Source organism: Armigeres subalbatus, chromosome 1 (assembly GCF_024139115.2).
Source record: "Armigeres subalbatus isolate Guangzhou_Male chromosome 1, GZ_Asu_2, whole genome shotgun sequence".
Lineage (NCBI taxonomy): Eukaryota > Metazoa > Arthropoda > Insecta > Diptera > Culicidae > Armigeres > Armigeres subalbatus.
In genome coordinates this window covers 205,374,547-205,392,106 of record NC_085139.1, presented here as the reverse complement: position 1 = coordinate 205,392,106, position 17,560 = coordinate 205,374,547, and the positions used below count along the sequence as shown (strand labels likewise).

Below are 17,560 nucleotides of genomic sequence, written 5' to 3'. Positions count from 1 at the left end.
GCAGTCATTTGTAGAATGATCAGTTTACCGAAATCGTTACTGGGATCTAGATATGGCGGGTAACGTGGTCCCGTAGAACTTCCGGAAATGCCTCCGGAGGCGGCCATGGTGAGTGTTTTGTCCCATTACTCTATGGGTAGGTCATGCCGTGGCGCCGGAACCAAGACAATAGTTTTGCAGGATAACAGTCACCTATTGCATACCGCATTTGTATCTTTGTTTTAGTCTATGTTTTACTCGATTCGTGTCCACTGCGTATGGCTTTCCAAGATGTGAGTCGATATTGTTGTCACCTCGACTATCGCGAACGAAATCCGCTTTGACGCAGACGCACTGTTGCCATCTAGCGGCGATGGACGTGTGCGTGAAATCACTGTTTTTCAACATGGTGAAGTATAGGAAATACATTTTAAAATGCTTTTAAAATGTTATTAATAGTGATATGTTGAAAACTTTCAAATACGTAGGGTTAGAATTTTGAAAAACTACATGTTAGGCTCCTTATCTACACATGTTTTTTTAATCAAAATAATTCAACTTTCGTGTTACCTATATGAAAGTAAATTAAATTTCTAACCCAAAAAAGTGAACAATTTTAGGTTAAAATGTGTTTTAACGCTTTAATAAGCATCGTAAAATTGACGTCCTATATCCCTTGCTGAGTGAAATAAAAAAGCATCAGCCAGCCCCCATTTTGTTTTCTCGCTTTCGTCAGGGCCAATTATCGAGAAACCCAAATTTATCCCTCAGTGGTGATTATGCCTTTCTCGATTCAATGTGTTGAATTCGAATTAGTATGGTAAATGCAACGGTGGGCCCTCCTTAGCCGTTCGGTAAGACGCGCGGCCACAAAGCAAGACCATGCTAAGGGTGGCTGGGTTTGATTCCCGGTGCCGGTCTAGGCAATTTTCGGATTGGAAATTGTCTCGACTTCCCTGGGCATAAAAGTATCATCGTGCTAGCCTCATGATATACGAATGCAAAAATGGTAACCTGGCTTAGAAACCTCGCAGTTAATAACTGTGGAAGTGCTTAATGAACACTAAGCTGCGAGACGGCTCTGTCCCAGTGTGGGGATGTAATGCCAATAAGAAGAAGAAGCATGGTAAATACAACGTAAATTGCCTACATTTTGTCGGTTAAAAGCTTTAATGCGATTATATCACGCTGCTTAAGAATTACTCAACTATGAGAGTAATGGATTGCGTCACGGCTAAATTGATAAATGATTTCAAGACAAAATTTTCAAAACGACTTATTTGCTTTTGTAAACAAAGATTCAAACGACGATTTGACGAATATGATAGCTCTCCCACGCAAACTAACACCATAAATAGGTAGGTGAAGGTTTCTATGATTGATTCTTTTCACAGTCCTTTAAGTCACGGAATGACGTATAAAAAGGGTGTCTAAGTACACGATGTGATGTGAGATGTAAATATCCCAGCACAACTGAATTGGTGGAGATGTTGGAACGCTTGAGCAATCAATAAAGCGTTCCCAATCATTCAGCATCCAGTCGGAGTTCATCATTGCATTACTGGCATCGAACTTCCAGGAATTTGTCTACGGTTCAGAACATGGGTTCGTGTTCGTCCAGTGGTACTGAATATATGAAGACATCTTCCTTCAGGATTGAGTAAAGTTGGTCGATGCGGAAAATGTTGTTTGGATGCCGTTGCTGTCAAATACGTGCTCCTAAAGCACCATCAAGAAAACCCATCTTCATCTATCCCGTATCGCTAGAGATTTGTCCACAGATTAAGTTTGTGCTCTCGTCATGAAATGGCTTGGGTCAGATTCAACTAGTCGCTAAAGGAAGAGTTATAAATACCTTGTCGTTCGTCTCTTTCAAAGTTGCTATAAACCTAATCTGGACCTGAAGTCCAAATATCTATCAACATCTATGTGGCCAAGAGGAGCAATTCATCCGCAGTTTACTGATAAATGGTCAAGAGAAAGGTCACTGAACAAATCAAATCGATGGATAAAGTAATACATATTAAAAGAATAAGTAGTTTTCAAAATGACTTTTTGAAAGCATTCTTAGAATAACGCACGACCCCGCAGTTCGGAAACGACGAACGGTAAAGTCTATGCAATACGCAAAAATCGTCTTCACTTCGCTCGGTCCTGTCACGGTTAGCCTTCCATATGATCGATTAGGGATCTCCAGTAGCCTTGCGAGCAAGGGCGTAGGATTGCCAATCCGGAGATGGCGAGTTCGATTCTCGGTCTCGGTCTAGGATGTTCTCGGGTGGGAATCATTCTCGATACCCTAGACATAGTGTATGCTATGGCAGAGGAGAAGAAAGCAGCGAGAGTTGTAAACAGTTTACTAAAAATGTTAAAAGACTAAAAAGTAAAGATTTTTTACGTGCCTAAATATAACAAAATTATAAACACTACCTTTTCCCCACTTCTAAACATTGCCTACTGATTGATTTGATGTGTTTCACTTATTTTAACGAGTTCGGCCAAGCCGATTTTTTCGAACTTTTTTCCTCAAATAATTTTCATCGATGAAAATATGTCACAAATTGGAGCACATTGTATATTTATGACAATGAAAAGCGTTTTTAGAAAAGTCGAGCCAGAATGAGTACAGGCATTCCGAAAGCAAAACATGGCCAACCAGCCCCGGTCTCCCCTAATATAGAAAAGCATCCTTGCTGAGACGGTATTAAGTATCATCCTTAGGATGCTCATCTTGCCCTGTCCTACTCTATCATAGACATAGTCATTTGTTTCCCATGAAATATGCAAATTAATCAAGTACATATATGCAGCACCGCAGAGTTATATAAAAGAGCATGGTTTCGATCAAAGCGACCTTCTAGTGAAAGTGACGATGACTATTCTCGCCTTCGGCGCGAGATATAGCGAAAAATTATGAATAATGCACAAGCAATGAACGGAATCATCTGCATCGAAAAGCAACGTGAAGATCAATGGCATAGACGATCGCCAGGTGGCCCCTATCGCAGATTACGTTATGCACACTGATGTTTATATGACTATTATTGTTATGCGATCGCAGAGCGATAACTCCCTTCCCTTCCACGTTGCGCCAAGACACGGTGCTTTAGCTTAATGCAAAACAAACTCATTTGAACCGGGCGATACGCGATAAGTTTCCCGTAGCCAATATCAACAAAGCACTTCCCAGCAGTTAAATCCCCAAAACTATACCACGCGGTACTTTTCAATTACCCACCCACCAAACTTGCATTTAACTCATAAATTCGCGAAAAATCGCAGCCCGATCCGTTTCGTTGCAATAAGTCCATTCTAATCATCGCAATGCTTCAAAGATCTCACCACTAAATGGCACTTAGCCTGGAAACGGTATCGCATCAATCTGACGAGTTCGGGACAATTAATTGGACAACTAGACGTGAACAAGTCCAAACGCTACAAGCAATAGATAACAGCGTTGGACGTGTAGTCTTCGGTCCGGGAGATAACGCTGGAAGATACCAACCGTGCTTCCGGCATAGCTGGTTTTTTTTTGTTGCATTGCGGTGGCGCAGTCGACGATGTATCGTCGTCCGTCGATCTGATGATGTGCGACTGCAACGTGAAAAATGTCAAGCGCTGATTCGTCCGTTCGGTGGGCCCGTTGTTGTGTTGTGCGCTCGAGATTGGCTGAGCAGAACCGACTGAAGCAACGCAACGGGCTACTAATACTTCTATTTTTTAATCAGTCGGGTGGTTCCGTTCCCCGGTTAGTGAATGCAAATAAAACGTTGTTTTCTGTTGAACCTGTCTTATTTGGATTCAATTATAAAATTTTCATTAAGTTTACCAAGTGGTTCTTATAAAATTTCATTCAGAACATTTCAAGCGATTTGCAGAAATTACTCTAAGAGTAAATTCTAAATTTTAGAGCGGTTACAAATATTCCGAAATAACATCCGCGAAAATCGTGACTTCTTAAATAAAATTTGCGACTTTCATTATGCATACGTACGCGACGCGGGGTCTCCATTTAGCCATGTGGGCAAAGGCGTAGGATTGCCAATCCGGAGATGGCGAGTTCGATTCTCGGTTCGGTCTAGGATGTTTTCGGGTAGGAAACATTCTCGACTCCGTCGTTGAACCGTCATCCAACTCTTACCTACTGCCGACGAATCCACGCAATATGCAGGCGTATTTCGTCGATGAAAAAGTGATGATCAGACGCGATATCGGCACTTCGTTTATTCAATACAGGGCCCGCTTCCATTTTCCGCTGACGCAGATGTGGTCGAATTGATTTTCTGTAAAGCCGTCACGGGAGACCCATACCCCCATACGTTACCTTAGGGGCCATCCACAAAGTACGTCACTCTCCTAGGGGGAGGGGGGTTGCGAGTAGCGTGACGACTCATACCAAAATTTCAAAGGTTTAATACAACAAGTGTGACGAAAGGGGGAGGAGGGTCTAAAATCGCCAATTTTTGTGTGACGTACTTTATGGATCTTCCCTTATGAACCGGTCGATGAAGGAAGAGCGATTCCCCGATCACCATGTCGTTATTATCGTTCTCCGTTTTTTCTCCGACACCATGGCGTTCCATAATGCAATCATGGTTCGAGTTGTGGGATCCGATCTTCGGAATTTTGTCTACGACAGCATTGAGTTGGATATAGAAGTTCTCTTGCAGATCGGCAGCATCGGTTGGCGCATTATTAAGCGTCTTTGGGTTCCGATTCCGCCGGAAAATTGCAGAAACCGAATGGAAAAGAGTAAGGTTTTCTGAACCCCCTTTCTACGGAGAAGCACAGTGAAGAACGAAAGAGAATCAACTCAGATGACATGAATGCTACATAAAACACTGAGCCTTGCCCTTGAATCGTCAAACGCTGGAAACTAGTCATCAGGCTTTGTAGGCGTTGATGCCCTTGTTGCGTTGGGGGCTCTCCTTAGCCGTGCGGTAAGACGCGCAGCTACAAAGCAAGACCATGCTGAGGGTGGCTGGGTTCGATTCCCGGTGCCGGTCTAGGCAATTTGCGGATTGGAAATTGTCTCGACTTTCCTGGGCATACAAGTATCATCGTGCTAGCCTCATGATATACGAATGCAAAAATGGTAACCTGGCTTAGAAACCTCGCGGTTAATAACTGTGGAAGTGCTTAATGAACACTAAACTGCGAGGCGGCTCTGTCCCATTGTGGGGATGTAATGCCAAGAAGAAGAAGACATACTTCTAAGATTCCGGTTTGATATCTAAACTTTAGAATAATTATTGATATTTCGGAAATTCTCTAATGCTGATATAATTTTCCAAAATTATCAATCAGATTTATAGTCGTTAAGGGTCTGTCTCATTTGGAGAATTAAACTTAAAAGTGACAGTTCGAGAATTAAAAAAACACCCCGTTATAAAAATGGCTGGTGCTACTCAGCAATTCCAATAGGACATCGATGGAAAATGATTCGATATCTGTCAAAAGTAATCTTGCTCTGCGAGCAGGGTTATTCGATAATTATTTAAATGTCACTTTTAAGTTTAATTTCAGTTTAATTATCCAATTGAGACAGACCCTAAGTGTGAATTCTTGAATAGAAACAATTTGGAAGTTTAAACTAAGTAATATATGACACTAACGGCCGGCGCACAATGGATTCGGAAGGCAATCCGAAAATTTGACAGTCAGTTTGAATGCATGCAGTCAAACGTAGTAACGCACAATGCATCCGGAATGAGTTTGCGGATTGTACTAAACGCAAAGTACACCCAGGTTTTTTTTTTACGCGGTTGGAATTCATTAATTTCTCGTGTAACCTGATTTTTCACAGCTTTTTAAATACCCCCTGAATTTTCTTCGATTTTTTTGTGGATTTTTTCGTGGGGTTAACTTATTGTTTTATTGATCCTGAAGGTCTTAAACGACTAAAACCAAACCGTGCAAAAAAAACCTGGGTGTAAACCGCAAACCTGTCCGCACCATTTGAACAATCTCAAACTTTGCGGACAGGCTTGCGTCAAATAAATAAACAAATCACGAGAAAATGATGATGATGACTTTTCAGGGGAAATTGTAAGGAACTTCCATACGAAATGGCGAGGAATTTGAACGCGAAATGGAAGGAATTTCATCGGGAATTTGTAAGAAATTTACATAAGCATTTGATAGGGATTTCCATCGAAAATTGTTAGGAATTTCCAAAGGAAAATGTATGAAATGTCCATAGAAATTATTTAAATAATACCAATGGCAAATTACAAGGGATCTCTATTGAAAATAGAAAGGATTTTTTAAGCAAAATTAAATGGGATTTTTATGGGAAATTGTTAGGAATTTCCATGAGAAACTGTTATGGGATTTTTCATGAAAAAAATTCTAAAGATTTTTTATGAGAATTCGTAAGGTCGGAGACGAGCCAGCCTCGGGCTGAAAGTCTCCCTAATAAAGACAATAAATAAAAATAAAAAAGAATTTGTAAGGAATATCCATGAGGAACTGTTGGGAATATCAACAGTAAATTGTTAAAAGTTTCATAGGGCTATCTAATCTAATCTAATCTAATATCATACTTGCGTAGCCAATACTTGAAAGCATCCTGGAAAATGACGGTTTCTAAATTCCGTCATTTTTCTTTTCATATGGCCAGGCCAACTACGCAGCGTGTACCGCAGAGATGACTCCTAAATATTGAGCGACTTCAGGAATACCTCAAGTCACTTAATAGCTAGGAATCGATGGAAAAGGAAGAAAGCGTGGACCTCCCGTACCAAACGCCTTCAATAATATAGAAACCTAATATATAATAAAAATCGTGTGTGTGTTTATGTATGATGTATATGAGTGTATATATGTATGTGTGTATTTTAATATGTAGGGTAAAGTGCCCAATAGTGGACCCCCAACCAATAGTGGACCCTCCAGCCATTTTTGCATTATTACAGCACAATGTAAACATTTTGCTATGAAATTCCATCGGGAGAACCTACCTTACAGTTCTATGATTTGATTACATGCATTCGAAATGCTATGGAAAGTAAAAATAGATGATTTTTTACAATTCTATCAAAAATAAACATGAGTGTGTCCATTATAGGAATATTTTGGCGGGTCCATAATAGGGAAGAAGAACGTCTCGAAACGGAACATAAAAATCAAATGAAGTGTCGACTATAGGGAAGCAATTTCCTATTATGGACCCCCAGGGGGTCTACTATAGGGCGAATTCAGTCAGACTTTAAAATGTTAATTTCAACGAATAACGTCGAGTATTTGCGTGTTTCATGTATGTATCGTGAAGAGGAGATGCATAGCTTGATGTTAGATATCACGCAGAATTAATATTTTGAAAATTTCCACTCTTTATGCCAGGAAGAGCAAAATTTCCCTACTAAGGGGTCCACTATTGGGCATTTTACCCTATGTATGTTTATATGTGTACACTGAAAGTCAAAAGTATTCGTCATGATTTAATAGACATTACTATGAAAACATGATGAATATTCATGTCCATCAGTGTATGTATGTATGTATGTATGTATTTTTTTTTCCTTCCTAAACAATGGAGGGGGAATCTGCTCAACAGACATCCTGGGTTGACCAGGAAGTGCGGGGTTAGGGATCACCGAGGGAGGCAGGACTACATTCCCGACCCGCTAAACCGTCTCCGTTGCCGCCAAGCCCATAGTCCCTTCGGTACAATCAGAAAGTAATGCTTCAAAGGGGGGCCAGTGCACAACGCACCCTCGAGGTTAGCTGCGTGTCCTTGCAGCACCGAACATCGTAACTCGCTTTTCTAGAAGAACACCATGGTATCGTGCCAGCGCGTTGCCGGCTTTCCAGGTGGCCTTACCACGCCCTATGTCCTCGGAAGGTGGGAAGGGTCGACTTCGCGCCTGCTTCCCTCTGCACGACTGGTATCAAGAATGATGATGCCGCGTGCACCCCAAATTGACCTTTCTGCAATAGGGCCTTTTCGCCAGCACACAGAGGGACTTGCCGACGCGAGGCCTACGCCTGCCCCAGCCTTGACGAGGACCCCTTTCCGTCCTCGGGCTCGGAACCCGCCCGGTTGACCGACGCCGCGAAAGCGACGATACCATGTTGTTCTTCGCGCGGCCACTTGTTCGACAAAAGGATCGAGTTCGACCACAGAGCATGACCACCGGTATGACCCATGAAGCCGACTCCGATCCCTTGGACCACCTCTTATTTGCGCCTGAACTAGCCATCCTTGAGTCACGCGCAACCTTCTGTGTAGCTCCGAGACGATTTGGGCGATAGCCGATAAAACCGCGTTCCAGCCAACTTCATCTTTACACATCCTCCGAACTAGGTTGTCCGGGGTAGTGTCCAGACCACATGTGGCAAGCATGTGGTCACGCATTGCGCGAAAACATGAGCACACGAACAACACGTGTTCCGCCGTTTCCTCTAAACCTGCGCACACCAAACACTCGGGCGAGGCCGAGCAAGCCAGCCTCGTTACCTGCACTTTGATTTTGCAGCACACTTAAACGCCGGGCACATCGAACCCCCCATGGGGTGCTTGCTGTTCACAGCTTTGCTGGAACAAATCAAACAATTGGGAGGGTTCGTGCAGCATTGTGCCTTATGTCCCTCCAATCCGCAGCGTCGGCAGAGATTGCTTCTGTCAGGGCCTTTGCAGTCCCATTGCTTGTGCCCCGGTTCCAGGCACTTGAAGCAAACTTCGGGTTGCTCGTATATGCGCACAGGGCATACCGACCATCCCACCTTGACGCTCCCTAACTTGACTACCTTGGAGGCGTCCGCTGCAGATAGCCGAACCAATGCTACCTGCGTCCCTGCCGGACCTTTCCGTAGCCGAACGGCTGCGGTGGTCGTCTCCACTTCACACTGTCGCCGCAGTGCCGTGACGAGCTCTTCGACTTCAGTGATCTCGTCCAGGTCTGTAACCCTTAGATTCACCTCCGTCGTGAGTTCCCTCACCTTGACCGTCTCGCCTAGGACCTCCTCCGCCAACTTCTTGTAGGCGGCGCCCTTTTGCGAGACGCCCCGCTTCAGCTCGAGTATCATCTCACCCATCCGGGTACGTCTTATTCGACGTACGTCTGCGCCGAGTTCACCGAGCTTGACGTCACTCCTCATCGCCTTCAAAACATCCGAGTACTTAGCCTCGTCCGCCGTGATGACTAGGGCATCACCCCTGGAGCGATTGGCGCCTACCCTAGACTTCTTGCTACCCTCATTCGCCTGGGCCTTCTTTTCGGCCCTTGACGACTTCGGTTTCCTCTTGTTCTTGACCAGGGTCCAGGAGGCGTCACCCCCCTCTATTTCCCTGGTCTGGTGCGTCTGAGAACTTTCAGCCTGCCGTAACCCCTTATCACCGTCTTTCCTGAGTGGACGGACCTTTCCAGGTCCTTCCTCCCCCGGTTTTGGAGGTACCTGACCGGGGTTCAGCTTCCCAGCCCCACTACCCTTGTTCGGGGTAGTAACCCTCCGCGTTTTGGAGCGGCCTCCAGGGAGCTCATCCCCTGGAGACTGTCTCCCCCGTTTTTGTGTCTGCTCCGTTGGAGCAGTCACCCCCGTATGTATGTATAAGTGTATTCGTGTATATGTATATGTGTGTCTGTGTGATTTTGTGTGGGTGTGTGCGTGTTCAAATAAATTAACAGTTTATCGAAACCTCTCTCCTCAATAATTCTGACGCTGAACATTTTCTATTGTTCTACTTTTAAGCGAATCACCGCACAAAAGTAGAGCGCAAAGCCCAACCGCACTGGAAGACGGTCGAAACGAGACTGTTAAAAGTTTCATAGGGCTATTCAAAGAAATTTCCATGGCAAATTGTGAACGTGATTGTAAGAAAATGCAATAAGAAACTGTTAGGAAATTTCATGGAAAATTGTTAAGAACGTCAATAGGAAATTGTAACAAATTTCCAAAAGGAATTGCAAGGAATTACTATGAGAAACTGTTAGAGTTTCTCATGGGAAACTGTAAGGGGTTTGCATGGGAAATCGTGAGGAATTTCCATAAGAAATCGTAAGAAATTTCGATTGGAATGTCCACGAATGTCCATAGAAAATTGAAAGATATTTTATCGGAAAATCCAAGGAAGTTTCACAAGACATTTTTTCAAATTTCCATTGGAAAAAGCAATAAATTTGAAAGAAGGAATTAAGGAATTAAAAGTGCCTCCAGGAATTCCTCCGGAAGTGCTTTCAAGAATTTCTAAGGAAGTTCCTCCGAATTTTTTTTCAAAAGGTCCTCCAAAGAATTATTCCTCCAGGATTTCTTCCGGAAGTGCTTCCAGAAAATTCCTCCGTAAGTTCCCCCAGGAGCTCCCCCTAAAGATCTCTCCATGGTTTCCCCTAGAAGATCGTCCATGAATTCCTCCGGAAGTTCCTCCTGGAATTCCTCTAAAAGTTCCTTAGAAATTTCCTTAGGGTTTTTTTTCTATAGCGGATCCTCCGAAAAATTCGACAGAAATTCTTTCGGGAGTTTCCAAAAAAGTTCCTCCAGGAATTCCTGCGGATGCTCCTCCAGGAATTCCTGTGGAAGTTCCTCCAGGAATTCCTGCGGAAGTTCCTGCGGAAGTTCCTCCAGGAATTCCTGCGGAAGTTCCTCCAAAAATTCCTGCGGAAGTTCCTCCAAAAATTCCTGCGGAAGTTCCTCCAGGAATTCCTGCGGAAGTTCCTCCAGGAATTCCTGCAGAAGTTCCTCCTGGAATTTCTCCGGAGGTTCCTCCAGGAATTCCTGCGGAAGTTCCTCCAGAAATTCCTGCGAAAGTTCCTCCAGGAATTCCTCCGAAAGTTCTTCCAGGATTTCTTCCGGAAGTTCCTCCAGGAATTTCTGCGGAAGTTCCTCCAGGAATTTCTGCGGAAGTTCCTCCGGAAGTTCCTCCAGGAATTCCTCTGAAAGTTCCTCCAGGATTTACTTCGGAAGTTCGTCCAGGAATTCCTCCGGAAGTTCCTCCAGGGATTCCTGAAAAAACTTGCGGAGGATGTCCCGAAGAATTCTTGAAGGAACTTCCGTAGGAATTCCTGGAGGAACTTCCGGAGGAATTCCTGGAGGAACTTCCGTAGGAATTCCTGGAGGAACTTCCGGAGGATTTCGTGGAAGAACTTTCGGAGGAATTCCCGGAGGAGCTTCCGGAGGAATTCCTGAAAGAACTTCCGGAGGAATTCCTGTTCCTCCTGATTTCGTGGAAGAACTTTCGGAGGAACTTCCGTAGGAATTCCTGGAGGAACTTCCGGAGGATTTCGTGGAAGAACTTTCGGAGGATCTTCCGGAGGAATTCCTGGAGGAACTTCCGTAGGAATTCCTGAAGAAACTTCCGTAGGAATTCCTGGAGGAACTTCCGGAGGATTTCGTGGAAGAACTTTCGGAGGATTTTTTTTTTTTTTATTATTCTTTATTTAGGTGTTTTTTTAATTCTAGATTAAGTATTTCGGAGGAATTCCCGAAGGAGCTTCCGGAAGAATTCCTGAAAGAACTTCCGGTGGAATTCCTGTTCCTCCTGATTTCGTGGAAAAACTTTCGGAGGAATTCCTGGAGGAACTTCCGTAGGAATTCCTGGAGGAACTTCCGGAGGATTTCGTGGAAGAACTTTCGAAGGAATTCCTGGAGGAACTTTCAGAGGAAATCCTGAAGGAACTTCCGGAGGAAATGCTGAAGGAACTTCCGGAGAAATTCCTGGAGAAACTTCCGGATGATTTCCTAGAGGAATTTTCGGAGCATTTTCCGTATGATTTTTGTAGAAATTTCCGAAAGAATTCCTGTGCAAATTTCTGGAGGATTCCCTGTAGAAGCTTCGGAAGTAATTTTTGAGGAATTTATAGGGTAATACCTGGAAGAACTTCCGAAGGAATTTCTGGACGAATTTCCGGAGGAATCCTGGAGGAACTTTTGAAAATTTCTGAAGGATTCTTTATAAAAACTTCCGAAGTTATTGTTTGTGGCCTTTTCAGGTGGAATTCCATGCGAAACTTCGTGGGGTGGGGGTGGCTAGTGACTGCTGGAGCAACTTCCGGAGGAAATATTAGAAAAATTTCTGGGGGAATGATTGGAGGCAGTTCCAGGGGAATTCCGGGACCTTCTCCCGGAGGATATTTTAGATGAATTTTCAGAGGATTTTTGGAATGATTTTTTGTAATTTTTTATAAATCTGTGGAGAAATTCCTGGAAGAACTTCCGGATGAATTTCTGGAGGAATTTGCGGAAGAATTTCCGGGGGAACTTACGAAAATGTCTGAAGGATTTTTTATAAAAACTTAATTAAGTTAATTTTTGAGGAATTTCTGGGGAAATTCCTGGAGGTACTTGCAGGAGAATTACTGAAGAAACTTTGGGGGGAACTGCTGGAGAAACTTCCGAAGGAATGCCTGGGGGAGATTCGGGAGGAATTCTTATAGGAACTTCCGGAGGAACTCCCGGAAGAATTCCTGGAAGAGCTTCCGAAGCAATTCCTAGAGGAACTTCCGAAGCAATTCCTGGATGAACTTCCAGAGCAATCCTTGGAGGATCTTCCGGAGCATTTCCTGGGGGATATTTTGGAGTTTCTGGAAGAACTTCCTGAGGAATTCCTAGTGGATTTTTCGTAGGATAATGTAATAATTTCCGAAGGAATTCCTGTAGAAATTTCTAGAGGACTTACTATAAAAACTTCTAAAGGAAATTTTTTGAGTAATTTTTAGAAAATTCCCGAAAGAACTTCCAGAAGAATTCTTGGTGAAACTTCCCGACGTATTCTTGAAGGAATTTCCGAAAAATTTTTTAGACAAACTATTTATAATTCGTGTGGAAATTTCTGAAGGATATCCTGTAGCAACTTCCGGAGGATATTTTGTAGGCATTTCTAGATGAATTCCTGGAGGCGCTTCCAGAGTAACTCTTAGAGGAACTTCTAGAAGAATTTACAGAGGAACTTCTGGATAAACTCTCGGAGGAATTTCTGGAGAATTTAATAGAGAATCTTCTGGAGAAACTGCCGAAGGAATTTCTGGAGAAAGCTTCAGAAGAACATCTTGAGGCACTTTCGGATGAAGACAAGGAGGATTTTTGAATGAATTCCTAAAGGAACTCTCGGAGGAATTTCTCAAAAAATTCCTGTAATGACTTGTGGGGAAACTTGCCTAGGAAACACCTGAATTAATCACGATTTTTAATTAACATCTATCCTCCAATGTCCAAAAATTCAGTTGTGATTCTCCTTCAAATTTTCTGAATACTTTAATAACTTGTCTAAATAAATATAAGCTCAAAATCTCGAGCGCCAGAGATACACATATCCATTCCGTAATAACTTATTTGGAACCCAACAGCGACAAATAAATGTTAACTGATTAACTGCCAAAACCCGTATGCATTGTGGGTTGCTTATCCGTTTTGCGTACGTTTTGTATTTTAGTACAAAACGTATCAAACGGATTGCAATACGCAAACTCAAACGCAAACGCAACGTATCCATTGTGCTCCAGCCTTAAGCAGATTTAAGACCCAGTGGCGTCGCGTAACCTCACTTTTTACCTGTACACTGACACAAAAATTGAAAATTTTGATATTCTTACAGCCCAAACGGAAAATAAAATTATCAGAGTCGTTTAAGTTAATCAAATTCTAGTGATTCTATGCATTTTCGCACACAAAATCCTTAAATTAAAATCCAGTGCACAGGTAGATTGAGGTTAGGGAAACGCCACTGTTAAGACCTAATGTTTTTTTATTTCGAGAAGAAAGCTGGGATACGTGAAAGGATCTTAGAAGTAAAAGGGTTAAGATTCCCGCTTAATTCCCGGTTTTCCCGGTTCAGCGGCCATTCTGAGATTGCATTAAAGGAATCCGAAACGATAATCGTATACTGCACCAACAATAAGAGTTAGTTTCAGTTAAAGATGAAGAGTTAAGTGGTAAATATCGGTGTCACGATTTCACCAAAAGTTGAAACGGAAGACGATTGTCGTGCTCTTTCTGGAAGGTTTCAGATTGGTCTTATATGGAGATACGACTACGTAGAATTTCCAGACGGCCAGGTTATGGCTGAGATGTTTGGACAGACCGAACTGTTTCTTAACATCTCAATCCGTGGCAAACTTTGGTGGAACGAAACTTCAATTCTAAAACGTCTTATTCTTCTTCTATGGCTCTACGTTCCAACTGAAACTTGGACTGCTTTTCAAATTAGTATTCTATTAGCATTTCCTCAGTTATTGATTGTAAGCTTTCTATGCCCGGCATTGCAAAAGTATGTATCTTATGTGGCAAGTACAATGGATACACTATGCCCATGGAGTCGAAAATGTTTCCCTCCCAAAAACATCCTAGACCGGACCGAGAATCGAACTCGCCATCTCCGGATTGGCGATCCTGCGCCTTGGCTCGCAAGGCTACTGGAGACCCATAACCCCCTATAACGTATTTCCGGTTAATTTTGTGAATTAAGAACATCGTTGACGTTATTGTTTTCGTAGCCTTAATCCATAATTTTCACGTGGTCGAGCTTTCTTCAGCTTTCACTTTCAATGTTTGTTTTTGCTTAAAAAAACAACTTTTGAAAATGTACGTACTGTATCGACGATTTTTTTTTTCATTTCAGGGTACCAAAGATCGTTCATAGCATACGAAACTGGAACCACAAAAACATCGCTAGTTTGATTCGCTTTGACGCCGCCGCCACATACTTCGTACCTAAATCAACATTTCCAAAAAGGAACGAACATTCGAACGAGAACTTTCATCATTCCGCACCATACGACGTCAAGTTGAAAAAGTGTGCTCATAATTTTGGCTACTAGACAGTAATAAACATTTAAAGCTTTCAAGGAAAACTACTAAAACAAAGTTCAATTAGCTATATAATAGCACTCAATTACCACGCAATAAGTTCCAGAGCTCCAATGTTATTTTAATTTCCATTCGAACTTCTTTGACCTAAAAGTGCTGTAACTGGTAGGCCATCGTAACAAATAAATATACTTATAATACTTATCTATATTTATAAAGAAATTTTCATCAACAAGTTTTACAGAACCACCCTAGCCGTTGCGACAAAACATTCACAGAGAATCATCTTCCCTTGCCGTCAGGTGTGGTCGCATGCGGGAAGGGGTGTCGCTACATCAGGAATCCGAGGATGCTCGGAATAAGTTGCCCCCGTGTTCGGTTCACGCTTTTACCCCCGGTACTCACCATAAAATAGCTGAATATCGCCGTCCTCGAACTGCTCAGCGGACTCATCTTGACCGGTTCAATGCAGGGAAAACTAGACACCCAAAAAATTAGACTCTAATTTGAGCCACCAAAGCAGAACACACGTCTCCCGACACCACTAATGACACTTTTCAGCAGACTTTTCCTTTCCGGAATTTTCTTCGCCGGAACAATCACCTACTGCTTCCCAGTGAACCCGTTCTCTTCGCTTCCGGTTGATTAACGGAATACACTTTTTCGCGACCACTAATTAGCACTTCACCTGACGGGCGCACTATTCTTCCCAGTTTAGTTTAGCTTTCGGAGGAGGAACAAGCTGCCGACGACGACACACACGCAGACATCGAACTCGAACCGCCAGTCAGGCAGCCAGCTAAAAATTCAGTTCGACGGCACCAAAAGTGGACACAACTGCTGCGCTTTTTTGACGCATTTGACGTTTCGTTTTGGAAAAAAAATCGTGTGAAATGCGCAGACCGTGTATAGTTCCATATCGTAACGCTTGTGATGGTTTGTGATGTCTGTGGCGATATGGGTCTTTCTAAAATTACGTAACGCTAATTTTGGTAATTTTGGACACCCACCCTCCCCCGTCCAATATTTTTATTCGCTCAATCGATTCTTTTCCTTATTTATTGTCGGAGTAGCACCAAGTTAAAATTCGGAAGTCGGGACTTCCGAACCGAACTTTCTTCCGAAGTTTTATTTGTCAAACTAATTGATGCGTTGTTTAGCGCATCTTTAGGCGAATCCAGCGCACTACTTCCGAAGTTGGGAAAGTTGCCTGTATTTGGAGAAAAATCTAACTTCGGTATAAAAGCGGTATAAATTTATTCCGGATACACAATATAAGATCAACTTTCCTGGGGCCCTTCTTAAGGCTATCTTACACCTTGGGAAAATTTTCCGCCGGATTTTGGTCCCCGTGCATTTTAAATTGGCCGGGATTTTGGTTTTCCCGAAAACATCGCATATGCAAAAATACATGGGGAAAAATCCGCGAACCAAATTCCCGAGGTGTGAGGCTACCTTTAGCCGTGCGGTAAGACGCGCGGCTTCAAAGCAAGACCATGCTGAGGGTGGCTGGGTTCGATTCCCGGTGCCGGTCTAGACAATTCAAGACAAAATTTTCAAAACGACTTATCTGCTTTTGTAAACAAAGATTCAAACGACGATTTGACGAATCTGATAGCTCTCCCACGCAAACCAACACCATCAACAGGTAGCGAAATCCTTCATCTACCAATTGATGGTGTTGGTTTGCGTGGGAGAGCTATCAGATTCGTCAAATCGTCGTTTGAATCTTTGTTTACAAAAGCAGATAAGTTGTTTTGAAAATTTTGTCTTGAATTCTCAGCTTGAAATTTGACTTTCCTGGGCTTAAAAGTATCATAATATACGAGCCGGTGACAAGCACGGTGTCATCATCATCAATAGATATTGCGCATAAGCCCCAAAATTTTATTCCCACCTTTGGGTTTCCGCGCCGAGCACTCAGCGCCAGACTCGGCGACAAGGAGATAGTGGTCAAGTTGGTACTCCTGATTTTTTGACAACTAATGTCGATTGGTTGTGTGAGTGCATCGGTGTCAAAAAATAGAGCTTTTAGCTGAAAATTTAATTGTCAAATGCACATTTTGACAGCAATATAGATGTATGAGTGAATAAAATGTGCAAATGCTCTATCGCAGAAGCAGTCGCTGAAGACAAGTGTCAATGGTTTCAGTGACGAAACGAAAAGTTTCAATGCAAAAAGCAATATAGCCCGCTGTCATCATTGAAACGCAGTATGAAAAAAAAATTATAGTCCGGTACATCCTGGCTACGATCTGGCGATGGGCTAAACAATAGGATGTCAATAGCCTGATAATATACGAATGCATAAATGGTAACTTGGCTTAGAAACCTCGAATCACACATAACCCTTATTAACTAATAACCTTTATGTGGATTTTCCCATAGCGCATTAACGCACACATAAAATTTATTGGTAGGTATTGCAAATTTTGCGCCGTGTTCGACTCCCATGCAAAAAATATTGTCCCACCAAAATATGTTCCCACCAGTTTCTCCATATATGGATGACGTCTTAACTGCAAGAAAGAGCTGTTTGGGTTATGAGATAAGGTGCAAGAATGATGCTTTTGATTGTGCTTTCGCTAATTTCTATAGAATTGGACGTGTGAGCATTTGTTTTGGTACTTCGACAAATTTGCACGGCGGTCGGTGAGAAAAGCAATAATAAATTTCTTTAGATTTTTGCCAATAAAAATGTGTATCTAATATGTGTCTATAAGCCATTTTATGAGACAGATTCGAACAGCTGATCGAAATTTTGAGTGGACGGCTCGGTCTTTGTTTTAGTAAATTTGCATGTAAACCATCATCATTTCGTCATCATCATCATCATTTCATT

General features: G+C 42.6%; 1 protein-coding gene across 1 annotated transcript in view; it reads right to left on the bottom strand.

The window, feature by feature from the left end:
- The window catches only part of LOC134205697 (endoplasmic reticulum resident protein 44), a 33,920-nt gene extending 18,334 nt beyond the window's left edge, over positions 1-15,586 (bottom strand). Inside the window, exon 1 of the mRNA XM_062681226.1 lies at positions 15,124-15,586. Within this exon, the coding sequence (XP_062537210.1) occupies positions 15,124-15,171 (48 nt within the window). The 5' untranslated portion in view covers positions 15,172-15,586. The remainder of the gene's footprint in view (positions 1-15,123) is intronic.
- Between the last annotated feature and the right edge of the window lie 1,974 nt (positions 15,587-17,560).